The sequence below is a fragment of the Schistocerca piceifrons genome, chromosome 11 (genome assembly GCF_021461385.2).
Source record: "Schistocerca piceifrons isolate TAMUIC-IGC-003096 chromosome 11, iqSchPice1.1, whole genome shotgun sequence".
Classification (NCBI taxonomy): Eukaryota; Metazoa; Arthropoda; class Insecta; order Orthoptera; family Acrididae; genus Schistocerca; species Schistocerca piceifrons.
In genome coordinates, this window is record NC_060148.1 from 35,459,671 (window position 1) to 35,484,071 (window position 24,401).

At 43.2% G+C, this 24,401-nt stretch overlaps 1 protein-coding gene across 1 annotated transcript in view; it reads left to right on the forward strand.

Annotated features, from left to right (window-relative positions):
* LOC124720531 (BTB/POZ and MATH domain-containing protein 3-like) overlaps nt 1-24,401 on the forward strand; it is a 98,305-nt gene that overhangs the window by 38,493 nt on the left and 35,411 nt on the right. The window contains exons 2-3 of the mRNA XM_047245888.1: nt 10,295-10,892; nt 18,719-18,907. Coding sequence (XP_047101844.1) covers nt 10,306-10,892; nt 18,719-18,907 — 776 coding nt within the window. The 5' untranslated portion in view covers nt 10,295-10,305. The remainder of the gene's footprint in view (nt 1-10,294; nt 10,893-18,718; nt 18,908-24,401) is intronic.

Here is a 24,401-nt window from a genome sequence, read left to right on the forward strand (position 1 = left end):
TCGGTCGGGCAACCAGTTTTAATCTTCCAAGAAGTTCAATATCAGTGCACACTCCGCTGCAGAGCGAAAATTTCACTCTGGAAATTTTATTCCATGTTTAGAAGTGAAACTGTGACTGAAAGTACTCTGGTGAAGTAAGTAGGATACTTCGGACTCCGTCTTGGCTAAATAAAATTCGTTTCTATGGATAAGCCTACATCAAACTACAAATGGCCCACATCGTCTGTACAAGCCTCTTACAAATATCACGTAGGTGAACCTATGCTGTTAAGTAAGGCGCCTCAAACGACTTCTGGAGGCAACAAAAATTTTATTCTCAGTATTTCGCGCTGTTATCCGGCGAATTTAAAAGTTATGTCGTAAACTGCTCGCTAAGAGGTACAAACTTGTGTTTAAAGCCCTCTTACAGCGAGACAAGTATTACGCTGAACGAGACAGATACGGAGATTGCCATCGCATCTCGTGGAGCCCAAATAACCCACGATACGTTCATCCATTGTCTGGGAATGACAGCACTTGCCAACTTGCAACAAGGTTTGAACATTATCTCAAACCTTCTCAAAAGTTTCTCTCGCTTCCATGCATAACGTCAAATATTCGAGACAGTGGCGCATTTGTAAAGTAATAGATTACACGTGTAGTATAAGTGCGAGTTGTAGTCTTGACAGAATCGGGCGTGGGGTGGGATTTATACTGGTTGTGACTTGTGAGACCTCTGCACTGCACCTCATGCAGCTGTAGGACTTTCAGCAAACTTGCAAGTCTAGCACCTAAGTCTGTATGTACGTGCCGGCAAGGCGCGTGGCAGTGTGTGGCAGAGGGTACCACTGACTGCTCCCATCCGCCTTGGCTGTGCCGCTCGCGAGTGGTACGTGGCTGGCGTCATCGGCGCTAAGCCCGTGTGTAGGCTGCAGTTTCTGGAATTTTCTCGTCTCGCTCATTTCGCTGCAGGCCTGAAAGCGTCGAGGAGACACGCTTGCACTGCGGCACTGCGGTTTGTCGGCAGGAAGCGGGCGTCCGCGCGGTGGGTGCAGATAAGTGCGTGTCGGCAGCGGCGGGAGGTGACGTCACGCGGCCACGCTGGTGATGGCGGGGGTGGGCGGGAAGCCAGCGAGGCGCAGAGTAGAATGGCCTCGGTGCACGAAATACCCTCCACCACACACCGCAAAGTGGCCTTAGGTTTGAAGATGCAGGTGGTAACTCATTCCTGCTACATTATGCATCGCAATATTAGTTTTTAGTACTTAATGTTTAAATTTGATTGCTACGCGTAAGGGGCGATGTAACGAATTAACAATTATGCAGATGAGAGTATACCGGTACATTCGTAACAGTAAACACTGGGAACACTTAAAATTTACGGGTTACGGGTGGAACAACAGTTTCCTTCAGATCGTATAAATAATGTAATTGTTCACATGCAGGCGTACTTTGACAACACAGATTGTACGGTTTTGTGGTGAAAGTGGTTCGTCGATTGGTGGTCAGCGTCCTCTTTCCTGCTCCACGCTTCCGCAGAGCGTTCCTGCCGCCACTGAGTTCACGGCACTCCCACCAGAGCCCCGCTGGTGCCAGCCCGCCCGTTGCTGAGGAAGGGCCGTCTTTAGGCCTAGGCGCGACACGGCGCTACAGCGCGACGCGCACGAATCACGCGTGGCGCGCGTGACCAACGCATGTCGAGACGCGTGCACGTGTTTTGCACGCGCCGGCTGACGGCGCTCTCCGCTGACAGAAACGAAGCGCGCGCACACTGTAATCTTTCTCAAACGACTTTACAGAAACTACTCAGTAAAAATATTTCATTTTTTACTTGCTTGTTGCGTTAAATGGCAGCTTCGTGGCCAAGTGCCCATCATCTCGCTAATGGTCATACTTATTGCGGTATACACATTATAGTAAGACGCTACCCAAACTTCGAAAAGCCTGCAATGAAAAATAAGATTCGCTGTGATTTTGCGTCTGGTTACACCATATGTTGTTGCGTTTGAAATTTAGCCAACATGTTGAATTTTTGTTTAGACTTGGGAGGAGGTCTCTATCTGCCTCCAATCTCGATTAAACGGATCCTACGTAGCGCGCTCACTTCCGATCTCACGCCCGCGAGAATGAAATACTCGCAACATCTCTCGTATCTCCTAAACCGCTCGAGACATCGAAACGAAAGATTGGCGAATGATAGCACACAAGGAGAGTATTTTGCTAATTCGTAAACACAGGGAACTTTATCTTTGGCGATATATCAGTACTTATACTTCCCTTCTTATTTTTTTGACTCCATTGGTACTAATTTCTTGAGTTATCGACAGCTAGCGGAACAAGATTTTGCTAGTTGTTGTTGTTGTGGTGGTGGTGGTGGTGGTGGTGGTGGTGGTGGTCTTCAGTCCTGAGACGGGTTTGATGCAGCTCTCCATGCTACTCTATCCTGTGCAAGCTTCATCTCCCAGTACCTACTGCAGCCTACATCCTTCTGAATCTGCTTACTGTATTCATCTCTTGGTCTCCCTCTACGATTTTTACCCTCCACACTGCCCTCCAATACTAAATTGGGTGTGATGACTGGGTGTTGTGTGATGTCCTTAGGTTAGTTAGGTTTAAGTAGTTCTAAGTTCTAGGGGACTGATGACCATAGATGTTAAGTCCCATAGTGCTCAGAGCCATTTGAACCATACTAAATTGGTGATCCCTCGATGTCTCAGAACATGCCCTACCAACCGGTCCCTTCTTCTAATCAAGTTGTACCACAAACTCCTCTTCTCCCCAATCCTATTCAGCACCTCCTCATTAGTCATGTGATCTACCCATCTAATCTTCACCATTTTTCTGTAGCACCACATTTCGAAAGCTTCTATTCTCTTCTTGTCTAAACTATTTATCATCCATGTTTCACTCCCATACATGGCTACACTCCATACAAATACTTTGAGAAACAACTTCGTGACACTTAAAACTATACTCGATGTTAAGAAATTTCTCTTCTTCAGAAACGCTTTCCTTGCCATTGCCAGTCTACATTTTATATCCTCTCTACTTCGACCATCATACGTTATTTTGCTCCCCAAATAGCAAAACTCCTTTACTACCTTAAGTCTCATTCCTAATCTAATTCCCTAAGCTTCACCCAACTTCATTCGCCTACATTCCATTATCCTCGTTTTGCTTTTGTTGATGTTCATCTTATACCCTCCTTTCAAGACACTGTCCATTCCGTTCAACTGCTCTTCGAAGTCCTTTGCTGTCTCTGACAGAATTACAATGTCATCGTCGAACCTAAAAGTTTTTATTTCTTCTCCACGGATTTTAATACCTACTCCGAACTTTTCTTTTGTTTCATTTATTGCTTGCTCAATATACAGATTGAATAACATCGGGGATAGGCTACAATCCTCTCTCATTTTATTTTCCTAGTATGAAAATAAAAATGAAATTTCTTCTCTTATGTTACTACAAACCGACACTGAGGTTTTCGTAAGCTATTGACTTCTGTGATTGCCAGTTACTTGTTTTTTGAGTGACTCTGTTTCAGGATTCTGCCGCAGTAGCTGCTGTGAGATGAGTTTGCGCAAATTACACTGTGTTTTGACAAAGTACAATTAAAATTGTCAACAGAAGTGTGTCCGTTACTCATAAATGGTGACGCTTCTTCGAATGAGAAAAGGTTAACAACTCACACAAAAATTAATTACCAATTATGTTGGAGTTTTGGTCGAATGCCCGTAACCCATTGGTGTCTAACACTGAGGGACTGGAATGGAAACTTACCAAAGGATTTTATTGCTTCTCTTGTCTGAGCAGTATTAAAATAATGACGACCGTTCCTTCAGGCGGAATAATACGCACCTGCCGGATGCTGGTTACTCACCTACGGCTGGGCAAACTGTGTGATAGCGAATGAAATAGTTGTTACTGAGAAAAGGAAAGAATCGGTCTGTTGCACAACACACTGGTCAGAGTGTATTGTCAGCAGCGGAGGATAATACGCGCGACAGGAATGCAGAAGCTGGCCATGTGTGCCTTGTGAGCTGCAGTTCGAAGAACATTGTCATGAAAGTAGATCTGCCTTTGTCAGCAGTACATTTCAACAAATTAAATATATCTAAGCGCCACACTCTTTTAGGATATTCCTACTTTCGTAATAATACGGACCATTTTTTCATTTGTATAATTAGTTTATTAATGCTGAATAATGTGCATGCAACAATTGAAATGCTGTTTCTCATCTTGGCGAGCCAATTGAAACACTGCTATTTCTGACTGCTTTTCGAGTGTTTCTAGCTTGCAGTGGAAATGTAATGTCCACAGGTACATACTATAATGTCTCTTATTACACCTATATCCAAGTAACGACAGTGAAAGCTACGTACTTCATATCTTCGACGTTTTATCAGAAGCAGAAAGAGGTCATACCTGTGGAAATAACGCCTTTTCGACTTCTTGCAGCAGGTCGTAGAGATACGTCAGCATTACAGGCAGCAAGTAGATACCCTTATTTTAATTTCCTGCCTCTTTTCTAAATCACTTGATTTTATAATTATTCCTTAGTTCCTTATTCACTACCCTCAGGATGAATCGTCTATCCCTTCTTACGATCTGAAAACATGGCGGAGGCAGAAGATGATAATGCCAGTGGCGAAGGGCTCACCAGTTACTGAACTGTCCATTGTTCTTGACAAAAGAAGAAACAAACCAAAAGAACTGTAGAGATATTTGCAACTGAAAACTATTATGGAGTAACGTAAATAGATGGAGCGCTTGAACGGCGAAAGACGAAACACTACTCGGTGTTAATAAAATTCGGTATACCATAAGGCTGTATTTTTCGGACGGGCAATACTTCCACCGCCCATACGCGCCATGCCGGGGTGAGCACACGGCAGGACTGCCTTCCCCCCCCCCCCCCCCCCATCCCCTCCCGCGGTGCTCGCGTGACGCGCGTCGCCAGAAACTGAGCCGCAACCACAACGCCGCGCGTCGCGTCCCAGTCGCGTCGCGTCGCAGTTTGCGCGGCCCCATTTGAACCTGAAGTTAGGAAAACGCGCGCTGCGCTGCGTCGCGCCACACGCGCTATATGCGTCTCAATTTGCGCCTAGCCTGGAACCCTAAAAATGAAGTGAACTGACCGGGAGATGATCCCGTTTGGGGTTGCTCGGCCGGTAGGAGAAATACCACCTGTTTCACTCGAATTTGTCGGTTTGCGCGGCGGTGAAACCGACCGGCAATGATTGTGGCTGAACAAACACCGAGACCCGTAGAGAGGGAAAACACCGACTCGGCCGGGAATCGAACTTGGGACACTAACCACGAGACCATGGACTGCGGAAACTGCTGCACAAATCGTGAATGCCAGTCTCTGTAGGACACGCTGTGTCACATGCTGTGTGTTAAAGCGGTAACGGACGGCAGAATTTCGAAATATTGACAACGTGTATCAGATATGAGATGAACTACAGTGTCGCATTTTGTGTGTGTGTGTGTGTGTGTGTGTGTGTGTGTGTGTGTGGGAGGGGAGTGAAGATGTAAAAAAAACAAAACAGTGCATCAAGTAACGCAGACAAGTAGGAACAGAACGCGCATTCTGCTGCCTTTACTTGTGTAATGTCGCACCCAACATGCGTATCTGGTTCGGGAGCTTTCCTGCATAATAACAAATAATAAAATGAGAAATAAAATCTATGTAGCCAACGTCGAATTTTCTACCCAAATTGGAAGTTACTAAAAGTCCATGTCGATGAAACTTCTTTTCGTGTCGTCTGTGGCTGAAATAAATCCGATGCGATCCGTGAGCGGTACGTGATGCCTGACTCCTTTTGGCGAGCCAGCTGACCGGCGCTGCGCATGCGCACAGGCTCCGCTCCCAGCACAGCCGGCTGCCCTGCCGCTCCCTCTGGGCTGACGCGATGCACGCCGTCTGACACTACCGGAAAACCGTAACAGCAGTGCAGCGACATTTTAGAGATCGTTAATCCCTGAAAGTTCTCTTGAGAAATGCTTGGAAAACTTGTTCTCTGCTCCAGATGCCACACATACACTCCTGGAAATTGAAATAAGAACACCGTGAATTCATTGTCCCAGGAAGGGGAAACTTTATTGACACATTCCTGGGGTCAGATACATCACATGATCACACTGACAGAACCACAGGCACATACACAGGCAACAGAGCATGCACAATGTCGGCACTAGTACAGTATATATCCACCTTTCGCAGCAATGCAGGCTGCTATTCTCCGATGGAGACGATTGTAGAGATGCTGGATGTAGTCCTGTGGAACGGCTTGCCATGCCATTTCCACCTGGCGCCTCAGTTGGACCAGCGTTCGTGCTGGACGTGCAGACCGCGTGAGACGACGCTTCATCCAGTCCCAAACATGCTCAATGGGGGACAGATCCGCAGATCTTGCTGGCCAGGGTAGTTGACTTACACCTTCTAGAGCACGTTGGGTGGCACGGGATACATGCGGACGTGCATTGTCCTGTTGAAACAGCACGTTCCCTTGCCGGTCTAGGAATGGTAGAACGATGGGTTCGATGACGGTTTGGATGTACCGTGCACTATTCAGTGTCCCCTCGACGATCACCAGTGGTGTACGGCCAGTGTAGGAGATCGCTCCCCACACCATGATGCCGGGTGTTGGCCCTGTGTGCCTCGGTCGTATGCAGTCCTGATTGTGGCGCTCACCTGCACGGCGCCAAACACGCATACGACCATCATTGGCACCAAGGCAGAAGCGACTCTCATCGCTGAAGACGACACGTCCCCATTCGTCCCTCCATTCACGCCTGTCGCGACACCACTGGAGGCGGGCTGCACGATGTTGGGGCGTGAGCGGAAGACGGCCTAACGGTGTGCGGGACCGTAGCCCAGCTTCATGGAGACGGTTGCGAATGGTCCTCGCCGATACCCCAGGAGCAACAGTGTCCCTAATTTGCTGGGAAGTGGCGGTGCGGTCCCCTACGGCACTGCGTAGGATCCTACGGTCTTGGCGTGCATCCGTGCGTCGCTGCGGTCCGGTCCCAGGTCGACGGGCACGTGCACCTTCCGCCGACCACTGGCGACAACATCGATGTACTGTGGAGACCTCACGCCCCACGTGTTGAGCAATTCGGCGGTACGTCCACCCGGCCTCCCGCATGCCCACTATACGCCCTCGCTCAAAGTCCGTCAACTGCACATACGGTTCACGTCCACGCTGTCGCGGCATGCTACCAGTGTTCAAGACTGCGATGGAGCTCCATATGCCACGGCAAACTGGCTGACACTGACGGCGGCGGTGCACAAATGCTGCGCAGCTAGCGCCATTCGACGGCCAACACCGCGGTTCCTGGTGTGTCCGCTGTGCCGTGCGTGTGATCATTGCTTGTACAGCCCTCTCGCAGTGTCCGGAGCAAGTATGGTGGGTCTGACACACCGATGTCAATGTGTTCTTTTTCCATTTCCAGGAGTGTAGTTCGGTTACGGTTCTTCACAGCGGTTGTATAACTGTGTTAGGTCACCCGAAATATACGCAGAATGACTGAACATGTGTCGAGGTGCGGCTTGCGCTAAACTGTAACTACGCAAGTTATAACGGAGCTGGACTTCCGTTTAATTAGGATGTTTACATGAGGCGTGCGCCTAATTTTCCCAGTTACTTTGGGAACGCGTATGTTCCGAGGAATAATGAAAATACGAAAAAATCCAGATACACTTGTAAACGAATTGTTACTGTGCGACTGGTTTTACACAGTAACGAAAGATAAAAGTATGGAATAAATAAACGGCATCAGCCATAAGCTTAGACGGAAAATAACTCGAGATCGGTCACCAGGTCAATTCGTGAGCAAAAATTACTGTATGATTATTAATTAATAATCTCTCTGCATAAAAGGGAATGTCCTGCCCGTCTGACCCATCATGTCCCAGCCCAAACCGAAACTGGAAATCTCCAGGAGGTGCGTGTAAGAAGATTGCGCGAAATTTCAACCATAAGGGGGTGAAATTGGGATGAAGGATTTTTGAGAAATGTCTCTATTAAGGTAATTTTGGAGCTAGAACTACAAAAACTAGTGTTTGATTTCTCAGTCAGAAAATAAAAAAATACGTGTTTGAGTGTTTCTGGAAATTCAACCCCTAAAGGAGTGGAATAGGGGATGAAAATTCTTAAGAAAATATTTCATTGCATTAAAAAGTTTCAAAGCTGCATTTATGAAAGTTGCTGTTTCACCTCTGGGTTAGGTATAAAGAAATATTTGTCACGGTATGGAACTTGTAACCTCCCCCGTGACATTTGAAAGACAATGTTTAAATATAAATGGAGCAAAGTGTAACCTCCCCACAAAAATGTTAAGTCAATTCAACAAAAAATGAATGAAATCTCAGCTGATATGAATTCAATAAAAAGTGAAATCTCAGTGACAATGAAAACACAAATAGACCGAAATGTCGATCTTTAGGCCCTGATTAAACTCAAATTCTTACCTCAGTAATACTGCATCTGCTCTTATTTTTCGCATAGCTTGGAGGAAATGCATCGCAAATATATATATTTTTTTAATTTAAGGGAGACTTTTCTTTAAGGAAATGCAAGGAAAATATTATTTCAAAAAGGGATTCTTTGTTTTGTTAAAATGCTTGGTTTGAAAACAAAATTATTATTGGGGCGATTCTTGAACAAATTAATTACACTTAAGATCCATTACATTATCAGATGTGCGCAAAGCTGCTTCATTACCTTATTTAAAAAATATACCTCGTCCTGAATCTCGACCATAGAGCCATGTCGACGCCCGCCGACTCCTCGCACACAACTGCTAACTCGCAACAGCAACTACATGCTCTCGCGACTCGCTACGTACCACTACTGCCTCGCAGCAGAACTGAACTCTCGCGCGCTATCACTCTCTCGCAACTGCACTGACTACATGCTCTCTGGTCAGAGATTCTGTGGCTCGCCATCGCTGCCTATGAAACGTACGCGTTTCAAACTTGCTATGGAAATATCTGCAGAGCAACGCAAAAGGCACGATAAAGAAAAACTCTGGACTCCAGCTACCGGCATCGCATTTTGGTCAAAACTACATTCGGAAGAGACCATGCTTACACGGCCTTAATTAGCGTGAAAACCTGTAACGGTGTTGCAGTTTGTGCAAAACGTAAAAATCTGATTAAGTTAGTACAAAAAGGTTTCTGCCGGTCGTACAGACCACCCGATCGAAGCGGCAGTCCTTTGTGGACTGCAGTCACGAACCAATCAGGCGTGAACCGAACCAGGAGCTCAGACGTCGAAACACGATTAATACCACGAGAGAGAAAGTCGGTCGTCAGAAAACCAGGAGAACAGTTTGTGCCGAACATGCGTGTAAAAGTCGACGGTTTGCGAAACTGTTAGCGCATTGAACAACTTTGCGTTACCCACTGTGATGATAGGTGCTACCGATGTCATAAATGAAAATGTTCTCCTGATCTTACACCTCTGGACTACTTTCTGTGGGGTACGTTAAAGATGAATGTGTACCGTGATGTGCCTACAACCCCAGAGGATATGAAACAACGTATTGTGGCAGCCTGCGGCGGCATTACACCAGATGTACTGCGGCGTGTACGACATTCATTACGCCAGAGATTGCAATTGTGTGCAGCAAATGATGGCCACCACAGTGAACATCTATTGGCCTGACATGTCGGGACACGCTCTATTCCACTGCGTAATTGAAAACGGAAACCACGTGTGTACGTGTACCTCACCCCTCATGGTAATGTACATGTGCGTCAGTGAAAAAGACCAATAAAAAGGTGTTAGCATGTGGACATAATGTGCTGTTCCAGTCTCTTCTGTACCTAAGGTCCATCACCGTTCCCTTTGGATCCCTACGTAATTCGGTGCTCTCCGATACAGACGATCGAACAGCGGAGGAGTGGTATTCAAGCGTCAAGTTTAGGTTACAATATCTCCGGATGTAATTAACATTTTAGAATGCAACAAACGGCACTGATTACGTATTTGTTTGTATGTTCAAATGTGCTAACAAAACCAACGGGGTTCCAACTAAAAAATGTAGTTTTATGTTAAAAAACATAGTTCCGTGCATTTTTTTATGGTTTGTGGTAACCAATTACACTAGCCCCTCTCCTCACGTTCGGTCTGTGGAATCGGTTCGTCAGTATTTGATGTGGTTTACGAAATATATCCAGCGGTAACGTTAGGTGACTCACCCTGTATTTATCAACTGTCGCTGGAGACAGATGTGGCTGTCACTCGTAGAAGTATTGTCAGTCACCTGTATGCTGAAACGGCTGCTCCGTGTTGCCGTGTTTCAGAATCGTCCGCAATGGAAGCAGTTAAGGACATCACAGAGACGGTGGCTGTCGACCTGGGGGACCTGCTGGACGCCGGGGACGACGCCATGGTGATACTCGAGGCAGGTGAGACTCGGCTGGTGGTGCACAGGGCCGTCCTGGCGGACAGGAGCCCTGTGTTCGCGGCCATGTTCGCCCACGACACCCTCGAGGCGAGCACTGGCGTGGTGAGGATTGCCGACATCGGGGGCCCGGTGCTGAGGCAGCTGGTCTCCTACCTGTACACCCAGCGGGCCCCCCAGCTGCCCGGCACGGCCCCCCAGCTGCCCGGCACGGCCCCCCAGCTGCTGGCTGCAGCAGATAACTACGGGGCGTCGCGGCTGAAGGCGGAGTGCGAGCGGCAGGTGGCCGCTCAGCTGACCGTGGAGACCGCGGCGGCCGCGGCCGTCCTCGCAGTCCGCCACTCCTGCAGTGACCTCAGGCGAGCCGCCATCGAATTTATTAAGGCACGTACCCACGAGGTGATGGCCACTCAGGGGTGGGCAGATGCGATGCTTCATCAACCTAAGGACTTGATCGAAGTGAGCAGATTGCTGTATGATCCACCACCACAAACCAGGTAAGTGTGAGACAACCGACTGATTAGTGTCTCTCGGTTCTAGGTGTGTGTATTTCCAACTGTATAATTTTTCCCACTGAATTTTCGTAGACGTGTGTCTGCTGTAAAATACACCATCATAGACAGTCATTTCACGATAGCTCACAATGCTATCATTACCCTCGTGTAGCAGTTTCAGCGAACCCCTAAACTGAACAGTGTTCATTACCAGGTATGTTAGCTAACAAAAGGCATCAAAGAGCCAGTTTGTGGGCATTATATTAAACTACATGTATACAGAAAGTGGTTGTTTAGGTTTTAGCATCAACTGTCATGACAGAGGGTACACTCACTGTGTGAATAGAGCATGAGGCAGACTGCTGTGGACACAAAGCTGTATTGCCCAGCACAGGCTCAGACACAGTGACGGGTGTAGTTTGCAACCGGCAGCCTGTACTGGTTGCTGTAGCCCTGTTCCCATGAAGTGGTCTCTAAAGTTGTCCATTGCCTCTGTGGCTGATGACAATGAGACACCTTTGAATAGTGCCACACTGCATGAAGATGATGACCGAGTAAGTCACTTACAGCCGACACCTCGAGCAAGGTAGTGTACTGCAGAATGATTAGAGGAGGGCGGCAACTTATCTACAATTTTATATTGCTGATGTTGACCTGTGGAATTTTCTTTGTGTAGTAAAGGAGACTATCCGAGTAATCGTTATTCACACCTTAGTATTACAGCTTTGGCTCTTACGTAGTTGTCTGTCACTTTCTTTCCACGTGCAAGCCATATGCCAGTAACTATTCCAAGATAATTCTTGGTTCTCTCCAAATCCAGATAGTACACGGAAGATGTTAATTGCTCTAAAGACGCATAATATAAAAGAATGCTCTGCTGTGAGGGCTTGTATGGAAGATGTTCAGAAAACCAGGTGAAGTAAGCATCGGTGCCCCAGTGGCTGACTGCTCACACCTCTTGCAGCGCAGTTCCAGCTGGTCCCATAAAGTTGAGTCTTCCCACCTCATTTTGTTCGCCTCTGTACTCAGCATTACATAAAGCTCACGCAGTGCTTGGATACGTTCCCTTCTGTGACACACAGAATACCATGCCTTACTGTGTATTCGACGAACAGGTGTCCACCCCTGTGTGTGTGTGTGTGTGTGTGTGTGTGTGTGTGTGTGTGTGTGTGTTTCAGTGGATCTATGGCTTTACTATAGCCACCCAGTGAAAACTACAGGCTTCCATTCTCCTGTGGCACACCTTATGACATTATCTATCCCATCCATTGTTGTTGCTATTGTGCCTCTGATTTCTGTGAGCATTGAAGTCTCTCTGCGTCCAGAGTTACCTTTATTCTGCACCATTTTCCAATTGTATATGTCCATAAAAGTCTACTAGCTACTAACACTGATAAATGATCATTTATTTTTCATTTAGGTTTTAATACTTACGTAATATTTTATGTGCTATGTGGCATATCAGAAATCTTGTGTTTGAGATGACACTATGTGCATTCCCTGAACCAATTGTAATGAACATAGAGCCAGTGTTGTAAATCATTCAGTGTCTTTCTCTTGTATTCTATAAAGATTAACTTCAAAATTCATTGTTCAAGCAATAAACATATTACAATTGTTATTTACATTCTTGAAAAAAATGTAAAACATTACATTATTCCAAACTCGTTATGCACGCTGTGGGAAATGACTCAAACTCTTATGTTTGAAAAAATTTTTGTTAACGGGAATCTTTTTACTAACAGTTATCTTTGTGTACATTTTAAAAATTCTCTTGATGATGTATAATAGATTCTTGTCGTGATCTTCACCTAGTTCACTGCCTCATACTTCCCACACTATTGGGTGTCAGTTACAGACAGATATACAATGTTTGGTTCTGGAACTGCCTCTGTCTTTCACTGATTCCACTTGACACCCACCCCCCCCCCCCCCCAGCCTCTCAAAATTATACATAGTATTACACACAAATTTTATACACCACAGGTACATATGATTTTAATAATTAAAATAAGACGTATAAAACCACATGTAAGCAGAATTATTTTTTACTTCATACAGTGTCCACTTCACACAGTGAAGTGATACAGTGTTTTCCCATTTTTTGGGGAGGATGTCTCACTATCCCATGTTCATCCTACTCCCTCTTGTACCCATGCCAGCCCTTCTAGATAGACTTCCAATTCTCACGGAATTTACCATTCATACCTACTGTTTGTGGAGGACAAACTTAATTTTATTTCAGTAGCAAGTTTACAAGTTTACAGCACAACTTACATCATCAATCACAAACATTGCTCATCACCCCCCCCCCCCCCCCCCCCACACACACACACACACATTAGTGTGTGTTTTTCCATCACTGGGGAATGACACAGCTTACTTTAACTACCCCATGGTTTCATGTGTGCTTACACTGTGAGGATGCTCACTTGAAAAATACTTAAATTCCTGTCAACCGTATTTAATTAATGAAATTGAGATGAATGTGGTAATACTGTTATGACATGTAACTGTTCCACACCCACAGCCTCTTTCTGTTGTCAAATCACGAGTTTCACCGTGCCTTACTGCCCGCTGTACTGATTTCCTTCTCCAGCTCAATTTGAAACACGCTGTCAACCATTTCATTAGCTGTACCTTTCAAAGACCAGTTTTAAGACAGGCTTTGAACGATGTCTGATGATCAAAGTATCACATTAATTACAATACGAAATGTTTGACAATCAGACGAGTCTCGTGCCTGTCGAATTTATATGCGTGTGTTACCATGCTCAGAAGCAGCCAAATTTCCTGAACTGCATTCCACCTGGTTTGTATGCAGGCACATAACTTTCTTGCACTTCGTCTATTATCGTCCATATGAAAACCAATACCACAGTAATGTAAATATCAGAAAACCCTTTACCAGAGATGATGGTCCTCAGTGCTTGTAAACTGAAGTGAATTACAATAAATGAGATTTCAAAAAGCAAGATTCAGCTTCAAACTACATGCTTTTGTATTGGACTGTGATCCAGGACTCCAATCCGGTCACTACAGATCTTAACTATCATTTTAACTGCATGTGACATCATATGCACTTTTTCAAACTTGATATGATGGGGCATAAAGTTTTGTTTTGGGCAGGGATTGTGAATGAAGCACAATAAACTGTTATAATTTTATGTATCAAAATTTTTCACCGCTAGAGGGATGATGAAACTGAAATGATTATACAACAAAGTATTCCCCTGCTGCATTTCGAACCCAGCATATATCGTGTTGTTTTCTAGCCACATATAGATACACAATGTCAGTTCATTTCACCACCAGTGAGATATGCTCATGTCTGAACTAGAAATTATGCGAGGAAAAGTTCTGTGCTGACTGGGACTCTTAACCCTGTATGTGCTATCACCACTGGCTACGCACCTGTCAAATACTTTTCCACCAGCCACTAGGAGTGGAATTTATAAATCTGAAATGATAGGATAAAACGTTCTCTGCCTGTTTCATAGTCAAAATTGGCACCAATTGTTATTGTTGATGTTAGCATGCACAAATGCTAAAAATCGTAATTGCTTTCCACATGTTATTTGCAGTGCGAATGCTACAACTTGAAATCACACAGCGAAAATTTTTGTACCCAACCAGTATTTAAAACCAGACCTTCCCCTTTCATTGAAACCTGGAAAACTGTGGAATGTTGGGGACTCAACAAAACGATGGAACTGTATTGTCCGAAAAGTGTTAAAGATGGCAGAAAGAGATATCCAAGTTAGATTCCCAGTTCAGCACCAACATTTTCAACATTGCAAGTTCAAATAAGTGTGCTGTGACTTTACATGACAATTGTTTCAGGGATGAAATAAAATTTCTGGTGCAAGAAAGGTTAATGGTGAGCTTCCACTAGCTGGACGTCTGCCTCTGTCATGGCCCAACATACACAGACTCTCCTCCAGCAGGTAGTGAAGGAGCGTCGGCTTTATTGTAGATTAGGAAGGAAAGTGGAACCTTATGTTGTTAAACAGAAGTCACCGGAGGCAAAGAGGGTCTGTTAATACTAGTCAAGTGTTTGGCTGATCAGTGACTCGAATATAGAGCTTAAGCAAATGAAGCCAGAGCAATTTTAACAGACCACCAAACTACTTTCAATGCAGTGCCACTGTTTTGCTGTTAACGAAGGATGCTCGTCACTGGATGAGCGTTCCGTTTCCCTGAGGTTCATTACAGCCTTTACAAAACATTCTTTTCCTTGTTAATCCATGTCAATGGTCACTAGTTGCCTCAGCTACCTAATGTGTACTTTAGAGTTGTTTTTGTAATCACTGAAATAAAATCGCATAATTGTCAGCTGCACTACTGGCATTATTGTAGGCTACAGAAATTTCTGCAGGAAGTGTTTTCTCCCACCTGAGCTGCTGTGATCTTGTAAGAGTTTAGGTTACACCAACATTAGATCGTACAAAATAAACTCAGCGACAAGTATCAATCAAACTTCCAGAATGTTCTCCATTGTCACATTTATAACTGCAGTAGTGTGCCATTGTGTCAAGGAACGTTAATTATTTTCTAGCTCTTTATTATTGTGATAGAGGCTTATAATTTTACTAAAAGAAGAGAGGTCATTTGATATATAAGGAAGTCAATCATAGGCAGTGACTGTTGTTTGAGAATGCGTCCATTGTTATTCTTGAAGTGGCTTTCCTTTATTATAATTTCAGAAGGAATTTATTTTTTACTTTAAAGTGGTATTAAGCTACTAAGCAGCCATGTTTATCCACTATAATAGTTTTTTGAAGAGATCATTCATTATTATAATTTCTTCTGTTATTATTAACACCGTCAATCTTGGCAAAGATGAGGCTTGTCTTCAGTAAATGTAACTTATGTAGCACAGATAATCCCTCCATATAAATTCCATGTGGAAAAAGGGGGCCTAAAAATGTACTGTGCAAGTGCGTAAGAAAGTCCATCATTTTTCCTCATGTAGCATATTACATTGATGCATGTAGCCTAAAAGGACCATCCATAATTTAATTGAAACAAGTAGATTCATGCATAATATCATAGACTTTTGTCTGACGTGTTGTCATGCAGGTTGGAATAAGTATATTTATCAATCATAATTTTTTATTTGTAGCTATAAAATATTCTTGGAGTGACTTATTGAATATTGTACACTTGAAGGTCATAAGGATTGTTGTTTAAACCTTCGAAAATGCTGCATGAAGTATTTTGTGCATCTCAGTATATTCATAATTTTTACTTATGGACCAGCTGACAGCAACTGAATAAAACACAATTTTAGTGCCATACGCGTTTAGAGTTTATTTTCTGCAAGGCGTTATCAGTGGCCTGGAATATGTACATATGCTAGCTATTTAATTTACATTTTTGTCACTGTGCCTATAGGTTATAAACAGTTCTGGTGGTTGGTATTTCCTATTAAGTAGTAATGTTTTGAACTGTACTTACAGGTTGTGTGGACAATTTCTTACATATTACACTCCCATTGCATTTTTGGTGTTCTTCTTATGAATGCCAATTTGCAGTTTTTCCCACATTCCACAGCACTATGAACTGAAAGATTGTTGCAATGCAATGTTTTGGTTTCTGTTGCCGACTGTCAAATGTTTTTGCCAAATATCGAATGTTATTGCGAAACTTTCAAGTGTAATTATTGAAGTATCTGTGATCTGTTTGTGTACGCATTTGTGCGTGCATGCGTTTGTGTGTGTGTGTGTGTGTGTGTGTGTGTGTGTGTGTGTGTGTTATGGTGTGGTATTTTTTTTTTTATTTTGGCTCTGCTTACGTGTGTTAGTTTGTGTGTAGGTTATGGTGTACCAGCTGGTTCTTTTCTGTGTGGTGTTGTCAGTGTGTGTGTGTGTGTGTGTGTGTGTGTGTGTGTGTGTAAGTTTTCAGCTTGTGAGTCCTTTTGTATTCTGGAAATGTGTTTGTTTTGTTGTATTATTTTGTGTGTGTGTATGTGGTAAGTGTGTCAAAGAAATTACGTCAGGAAATAATTTTTTCATTTGCAGTTGGTTTGTTTTGATGTGGTGGTTTACCAGTATGGCTCAATCGATCACTGCCAAATGTCATGAAATGTGACCAATTAGCCATCATGCGGCACTTTAATTCATAGGAAATGTTGAGGAAGAAAGAAAGAAGAAATTGTCAAACATCCCATCGACTGCAAGACCATTAGAGACAAAATAGAATCTACAGCTCTGAAATGTTAGAAAGGAAATAGATAGTGCCATTTCAAAGGAATGCTCACAGTATTTGCATTGCTTAGTTTAAGAAAATAAAGGAAAACTTAAAACAGGATGGTTGGATGGACATTTGAACTATTTGGCTCCACCTTCATAAAACAAAAATGTTTGGTCCTGACAAAAAACTTAAAATCAAAGGCTAATGTGAGTCCACAGAATGTAACAGTACACATCTGGTGTAATGAAGCTCTTTTGTGTTACGAAGTTCTTCCCACGGATATGTCCATAGTTATTAGCATCCATTGTATTCATGGTTGTCTGCAAAGATTTTCATTGTGTCATGCACATAAAACCAGAGGAGAAAAGCAATTTTGATTTTTATCGCCTCTGCATGTCTTGTCAACTATGACAGCTGGTGTCGATTTCAAGTCTGTCACACAAAACTTTAAATGATTGCTTGAAAAGTTAAAACACGTACCTCGTAGCAAGTGGCGAAAAAGAATTCGATAATCAACATTATCTTGTGTGCAGTCAACAACGATGGTGCATGCAGCATGCAGGGATAGATTCCCACCCCACACAGAATGTTCCGTTAGGTTATTTCCAGTTCATATATGGGCACATCCTGCTACAGCTAAACTAAGCAGATGTTTAACATGTATTTGTGGTTAGAAAACAACGGGAGGTGGTGGATTCAGATCCCAGTAAAGGAACAAAATACTTTTTCTCGACAGTTCAGATTCTCATATTGCTATATTTGGATATGTAATGTATTACTGCACTTAGTTAACAATCCTATTAGTTGCTAGGTTTGAATCATCGAACACAATGCGAAGCCATTTCAACATTCCAACATGCACACATACACACATGCTTACCTGTGGCTGAAATGATATTTAAGATCTTTCGTACTTAGTTAACAGAGACAATAGGTGCTCAGTTGGAATCCTGGATGGTAGTCTTAATACAAATGTTTTGTCACTTAATTTCAAGTTGAAACTTAGTTTCCAAAAAGTCATTTATTGCAATAAACTTGAGTTTACAAGCTGCCATCTAATTGTAACAGGTTTCGATATTCACATTATCGTGATATTAGTCTGATTGTGGACTCAGTGTTACAAATCAGTTGCTTCAAGTGGGGTCTTTTAGTAATCGTTTTGTAGAGTGAAATGCCCATATCGAAAAGAGATCAGAGGAACTGCAAGACAGTAACATTATGTGGGTGCATTCGTCGTTCCCCTACACTCTGTCAAGGAATATGGGACTTCATCATCATCATACAATTTAGGTGGAGTGGAATTCAGGCCGTTTGGATAGTTTTGATGGCGACAGCACCTGAGCTAACCTGTCCAGTAATTCTGTAATTATGTTTTGTGCAAGTATTGGGCGTTGTATGTACCTTCTGGCTGCACTTAGATTTGAACTACCTGTTGTACGGGGTTGAGCGACTGCCGTGGAAAGCTCGGATGGTACAACTGATTGTTATTAGCTTACTGGTAATTCATTTGTATTAACTGTAGCCCTATCCCCTGTGTGGATGGTCCCTCAGCAGTGCTGGCCATAGTGAGCCACCTCCACATCCCCACGAGGACACGCCCAGCCAGCTCACACCCTGCCTCTCTGTATGTGCAGTGCACCAGTCGTTACAGAGCTGAGGACCACCACCACCACCAGCACCACAACCACAACGAGAACCACCACAACCACAACCAGAACCACCACCGCTGCCACCGCCACCTCTGCCAGCGCACCCCGCCAGACACCTGCTGCTGCGCGGCCCACGACTCCTCCACCTGATCAGGCCACAGTCTCTCAAATGCGGTGAGTTCCCTCAAAACACACGCGCGTGCACACAACATTATATGGTAGATAAGATATAAATACTGAAAAGCAAAGTGTAAATGCTCAGTCTAGACTTAATGAGGGTCAGCAAAGTGAACTGGGAATAAAATCAAAACATACAATCAGAGGTGGTATCCCCACGACTAGATCATAGTACCATGGAAGAGAGGTTAGTTAAGAATAGGTTGGTAGGAAAAATAGTTATTGTCAACAGTTCAGTGTCTTATTCATAAAGACCAGCAAACAAATGCCAACAATAATTCAGACTGAGATTTTCACTCTGCAGCGGAGTGTGCGCTGATATGAAACTTCCTGGCACATTAAAACTGTCTGCTGGACCGAGATTCGAACTCGGGACCTTTTCCTTTCGTGGGCAAGTGCTCTACCAACTGAGCTACCCAAGCACGAGTCAAGCCCAGTCCTCACAGCTTTACTTTTGCCAGTACCTCGGCTCGTACCCTCCAAACATTACAGAAGCTCTCCTGCAAACCTTGCAGAACTAGCACTCCTGAAAGAAAGGATATTGCGGAGACACGGCTTAGCCACAGCCTGGGGGATGTTTCCAGAATGAGAGTCGTGCTTGGGTAGCTCAATTGGTAGAGCACTTGCCCGCGAAAGGCAAAGGTCCCGAGTTCGAGTCTCGGTCCGGCACACAGTTTTAATCTGCCGGGAAGTTTCAATAATTCAGACAATGTCATGCCCAGAAAATTTAGTGATGGGGAGAGTATGAGTGCACTGAATGTGTAACACTGTCAGATGAGATAAATGTCTATTACTTTAGATGTATTGGAATGGTCTAGCAGAGGTCACACACACACACACATTTATGAGACCATTTTTGGTGCTTGTCAGGAATGAGAGAGGAGAAAGAACCCAATAATTTGCTATAGTTTCTGTTAGTAACAAAGAAATATATTCGGCAATCACCAAACAGAAGCAAACGCCAGCAGAGCCTCAGCTTGCCAGGGTGTGCACCACCTTGGTTGCCCCACTGTAGTCTGCTGTAACAGCCAGTCTCGGTAACCACAGACATGCAAAGGGGAAACTCTGCCTTCTGTTGACAATGTGTCTGTCTGTCTGAGCAGCAGATTTGCAGTGCCATGAGCTCCCAGAGTCCACCATTACATGTCTTCCTATCTCTGTCTTTCCCTACAGTTTTTAACCTCAGCAACCACCTCTAGTTCCACAGCGGTTATTCCCTGATGCCTTCAAATATAACTTACTCTGCTGACCCTTGTACTTGTCACAGTTTTTCACATATCACACTATCCTCACCTATTCTGCAGAGATGTTAGATAGTTCTTCTGTTACGAGTTCACCTAGTTTAAACATCCGTCAATAGCACCGCATTTACAATGCTCCGATTCCCCTCTTGTTTTTTCCATAATCCATGATTAATTTTTATGCAGTACTCTGCTCCAAGCATACATTCAGGTATGTCTAACACAAATTAAGGCATATCTTTGATATTAGTAACTTTGTTTTGCGGGGAATCTCCTGTTTTTCCATGCTACATTATTCCTTATAACAACCGTGCTTTGACCCTCAGTGTAAATTAGCATCACATGTACCAGAGTCTGTACAAGTGGTCTACTGTGTGGTCCTTAATTCTGTAAACTTTGCCACCAATGTTACTTCTGCCACACCCCAATACTTTCCTCTTTCTTCCATTCATTAATCCTGATTTGGCACTCATTCAACTGTTTATTACATTCACCAATTCTGGTGATTCAGTCTGACTTTCGGTGAACACAGAAATATCACCAGTGAATTTTATCAATGATATCCTTTTCAACTTCAGTTTTAATTAAATTGCTATAAGTTTCTTCAGTTCCACCAATGATTCTTCAGTGTTCATCTGAACGTGTGTGGAGATTACCTGCATCCTTATCTTTAACAATCTTTAATTCAGAATACCAATTCTTGTTGATTATTGTACATATTCTATGTTACCTGCTGTTCAATATATCTTATATGTACCTTTTAAAAAAATTTCACACACTTTCATTATTTCATGCTGTCAAATGTCATGTAAAGATCTTCAAATCCAATAAAGATGCCTTGATTTTTCTTACACATTCCTTCCACTATCCCTGGATCCTTTACTCCAAATTTATCTTCCTCAAACAGATAATCACCTTTGTCTTCCATTCTTCTTCATGTTGTTGTTATTTTTTCAAAAAGCTCTATTCATGAGCTGTTTAGCTATTGCACTTACAAGTGCTTGGTTGCTTCTGTAGTATCTGGATGGTGTTTCTCTGGCATTCTGTTGCTATGACTCCTGTCTCACGGATTATGCAGACAAATGTGGATACTCGCTTGATTGCCGTTCATTATCACGTTGTCTAGAGCCTCGTAGAAGTTAAAATTCCCATTCCATTCCTGGGTACTTCACTATCCTATTTATTTACACACTGAATTCTCATAACAGTTCTCTTAAAATTTAGTTCACTCATTATCATACCTGAATTGTGCTCCGAGTGCACATCTGTTGCTGGATACACCTTACAATTCAATACCTGATTCCAGAGTGTGTGTCTGGTTGTGATGTACTCCAGCTGGAAATGTCTTTACCAACTAAAGCTCTGCCTTCCTCCTGAAGAGCTGAAAATGCCAAGATACCGAAGCAGCCATACAAATGTCACAGAATACAGGGCACAGCCTTGCAGAAAGTCAGCCACCCACATGTGGTGGGAATTGTGCAGGAGGGCCCCTCCAAAGGGACTGCTTTTAGCGGTAATGTGGCCAACCATAAAAGGCAATCAGTGCTAACCTTAAACCGCTGTGAGGAATTTTTGAGAAAGTTGTGACCACAATATAACCTAATGGGAACAGGACAAACAGACTGGGATTCGTTTCCAAAACACTCCAGCAGAGTATAACCAACACTTAACATTTGTGTGAGGAACAGATGTTCTCCAGCACAAAAGCAAGTCTTATTAATTACATATTAGTTATGTATTAATATCAGTCGCCAGCCTAATTAGGAATTCTTGTCAAACAATGTAATAAAGCAGAAGGCAGTGCTAAGGCTAACCTAACCTTCCTTGACACACACACACACACACACACACACACACACACACACACACACACACACACACACCTGTTTCATTATATCTGTTCACATTACACCAGAGCAACGTAACCTTGCAGATAAATGTAATACTAATTTGGAGGTCAAACAAATGGCCAATAAGATTGCAAACTGTAGCATATGCCTAACAACAACATGTACCTTGAATCAGGGCTTAATTTTGGCCACAATGCATTCTGGCACCTCCCAGAAACTCCCTTTCTTCTAATTCTCTCTTTTCTCCCCCCCCCCCTTTTTTTTAACAGTACAGTACCGGAGATTTGAAGTAGTACATGTGTATTAAATCAAACCGTAACCGTAATTTTCTGATGCACCAGCACAAGTGAACATGACAATGGCTCGCCAACATGATGTGACGGGCAGGAGGTAGAGAGAGAGAGAGAGAGAGAGAGAGAGAGAGAGAGAGAGAGAGTGAGAGAGTGAGAGAGTGAGTGTACGCACGTACAGTATACCCAAGATAATTGGAGTATCATTCTAAAGTTGTGATTGGTGCATATTGCCTTTTGTATACGACTGCCAACAACCTCGGCAATGTAGTAGCAAGGCAACATCTCATGTTATGTGTGTTAATGAGAAATAATGTAAGCCATGTTTGAATGTGAACGTCTTTATAATGTGCTTTCACGAAATCATTTTATTCCATGTTGTAATTTACGTCACAGCTAAAAATCATATGTGCGAATGGAGCAAAAATGACTAAAAGTTGGCAGCCTTGCGACCCGATATGTCCCTTTGCCCACGGCACTCTTGACCTTTGTCTTTATCTGCCCGCACCCTCGTTAGAACATGGTTGACGCTATACAGTAGAGGGGAGCTCCCACAGGGGGCAAATTTGAACTCCCAATGCAGAACGGACATGTATATGTTTGACCCTTAAGTCTGTCTGTCTGCCCCAGCATAGTCCTCAAACGAAAGTTCCAATTTTAAAGCCGTTTTTTTATTTGAAAGCTGGTTTAATGGGGACGGTTCTTAGCTATATTTCTGAAAGTCTGTTCAGCCGTTTAAATGTCATCAGCTATGTGAAGTAAAAATGTTTTCTGCCAGCATGCTCTCTTGAAATACATTACATAATCCATAAGAACTATATCACGTTATGTAGTACCAAACTGTAGAGCTCAAAAAGATGTACCTAAATAAAAGATTAAGGTTGAAGAATAATGATGATTTTTGTCTTCTGAAGTCAGCTGTTTAAACACCCACAAAGCAGAAAAATTGAGTGTGACTCTACTGTGAAAGACAAACATATGCTCTTGCTGACTTTTTGTGGTTCTTTTTGAGGTCTACAATTCATTAAAAAAATCAAATGATTTTGCTCTAATAGTGTAAGGAGCACGACGGCAGCCCAGTTTCTTGCGACTTGACTTACAATTATAGCCACAGCTTATTTCTTGTGCTACCTAAAGTAGCTAAATATATAATAATAGATAGTAAATGAATATATCTGTGAGTTAAAGAAAGAAACAAGTAAATCCCATAAGTGGTTCTCGCATTACAGTTGCCTGTCTGTATGTCTATGTGAATTCAGTCTTTTTAGTCCACGATTCAGACAGGTCGTGTCTATGGCTTTTTCAATTTGAATCAGTTTACCTTGTTAGCCATCGCTGCCTCACAGAGAAGCCAACAAACAATCCAACAGGCACTTCAGGAATTCACGTTCAACAATATTACTCAATCACTCTCTGTACGTCAATCGCTTGCAGTGCAGTTGTTCTGCTCAGAACCGACAGCATTGTTTTGGTTTGTTCGTAGTGTTTATTTACACATTGTGACTCAGTGGACAGGAGAGTTTAATAGTAATGTGTATCTCTACAAAAATTAGTGACTTCTTTAAACCTAAAAACAAAACGTTAGTGAGGGCAATGAAAACCACAGTTTAGATGTAGAATCCATGACGTCATCTGTGGCTGGAGAAGAAGATGCAAACAACAAAGCAGACAATCCTTCTCCTATGTCATTGTTGCAAAATGAAAATTTCTATAAGTTGGTGGATATGGATACAGACAACACATCTATAGACTGTATTGATAATTGTAATGATGATGGAAAGCCAGATTGTCGGTCTGTCGAACAATGTACAGATTATAAAGCTAAAAACCCGTGGTTGATTATTAAAAAAAGGCCAAGTTTGTAGATATACACTAGGTGCTGAAAAAACAAAACGGTTAAAACTGAGTGAACTGTAAGCTCATGTGGGACATGATCAAATAACGTCTCTTAGGAAAAAACTGTTTGATCACTGCACATTTGAAGCTCACGGTTTAGCAAACAAAATCCAGACTACGCAGAAAAATATCACATTCAGAACTCCGTCGCTTCCACAGTAAAGGAACAAGAAGTTGTTACTGAGTGTATTTTTGGACAACTTATAAGCAAGCA